The sequence below is a fragment of the Leucoraja erinacea genome, chromosome 6 (genome assembly GCF_028641065.1).
Source record: "Leucoraja erinacea ecotype New England chromosome 6, Leri_hhj_1, whole genome shotgun sequence".
In the NCBI taxonomy this organism is placed as follows: domain Eukaryota; kingdom Metazoa; phylum Chordata; class Chondrichthyes; order Rajiformes; family Rajidae; genus Leucoraja; species Leucoraja erinaceus.
The window spans coordinates 29455098-29456513 of record NC_073382.1 but is presented as its reverse complement, the minus strand read 5'-3'; the positions used below and the strand labels follow the sequence as shown (position 1 = coordinate 29456513).

The 1416-nt window shown below is 50.8% G+C and overlaps 1 protein-coding gene across 1 annotated transcript; it reads right to left on the bottom strand.

Moving 5' to 3' along the window:
- Positions 1–685: 685 nt before the first annotated feature.
- Positions 686–1136, bottom strand: LOC129697797 (metallothionein-1-like). Its single transcript, XM_055636423.1, has one exon. The coding sequence runs from the start codon at positions 1068–1070 to the stop codon at positions 882–884; it is 189 nt and encodes a 62-aa protein (XP_055492398.1). The 5' UTR covers positions 1071–1136; the 3' UTR covers positions 686–881.
- Between the last annotated feature and the right edge of the window lie 280 nt (positions 1137–1416).

Here is a 1416-nt window from a genome sequence, read left to right as displayed (position 1 = left end):
ATACTGTGATACAGTTGGTAAGGATGCTCTCGATGGTTCAGCGGTAGAATTTCACCAGAATCTGAGGAGACAGATGGACCTTCTTTAGTCTCCTCAGGAAGAAGAGACGCTGGTGAGCCCTCTTGACCTGTGTTGAGGTATTGTGGGTCCAAGAGAGGTCATCGGAGATGTTGATCCCCAGAAGCCTGAAGCTGGAAACACGTTCCACCTCCGTCCTGTTAATATGGATGGGGGTGTGCGTGCCGCCCCTAGACCTTCTGAAGTCTCCAATGAGCTCCTTGATGTTCTTGGAGTTAAGGGCCAGGCTGTTGTCAGCGCACCATGCTGCTAGGAGCTGAACCTCCTCCCTATAGGCCGACTCATCATTGTTGCTGATGAGGCCAATCACGGTTGTATCATCTGCATTCTTGATGATGGTGTTAGTACCATGTACATGTGTGCAGTTGTAGGTGAAGAGGGAATAGAGGAGGGGGCTCAGCACACAGCCCTGTGGAACGCCAGTGTTCAGGGTGAGGGTTGAAGAGGTGTGTTTGTCTAACCTAACAGACTGGGGTCTGTTGGTTAGAAAGCCCAGTATCCAGTTGCAAAGGGAGGGGTCGATGCCCATGTCGCTGAGTTTGGTGATCAGCGACCTGGGCATAGGAAGGTTGAGCTGGCTAGCACTGTGTACGGTATGTCCTTTTTTTTTTTTTTTTGGTCAAAAGTACTATTTTAATCAGGTACAAATCAATATATCCATAGTAAAACAAAAAAATACTTTAACAATAACAATCCTCCCCTCGAGGAGCCCTCGCACAAGAGGGCCCCAGTAAAGACCCAGCATCGGGGAGCAGGCGGTGCCGGTTGGTCCCGGGTTGAGGCTGGTCCACGATGGGCGACCTTCAGTGGCAGCAGCTGCCCTTGTCGCCGGCGCCTTTGCAGGCGCAGCCTTGGGCGCATTTGCTGCAACCTGCGGGGCAACAGGAGCAGCAGCTCTTCTTACACGAAGTGCATTTGCAGTCTTTGCATTTACAGTTGTCCCCGCAGGAACAGGGGCCGCCCTGGTTACATGTGCATGGAGCATCAGACATCTTCTGAGTTTCTTTCCTCGGCCGTTTCTCTGGCAATTCGCTTCTGTTCACTCGGAGCTGGTGGATGGCACGGTATGTCCTTTAAAAGAGCAGGAAGGGGGGAGAAGGGGGAAGAAGAGGGAGGTTGGGAGATGGGGAGAGAAGGAGTGCAGACACTTTTAAGAAGCCAGCCAACTTTTAATAAGCCAGAAATACACAGCTGTGAAGTTTGGCGGGCATTTATCATTACTGGTCAGTTTTCCTTGGTTCTGAAAACTCGTGCTTACGTTTTTTTTTCCCCAACGAGTCAATGAAAATGCCCGGTCAGCAAAGGAGATAAACTAAAACTACCTACGGCTGCCTCGAC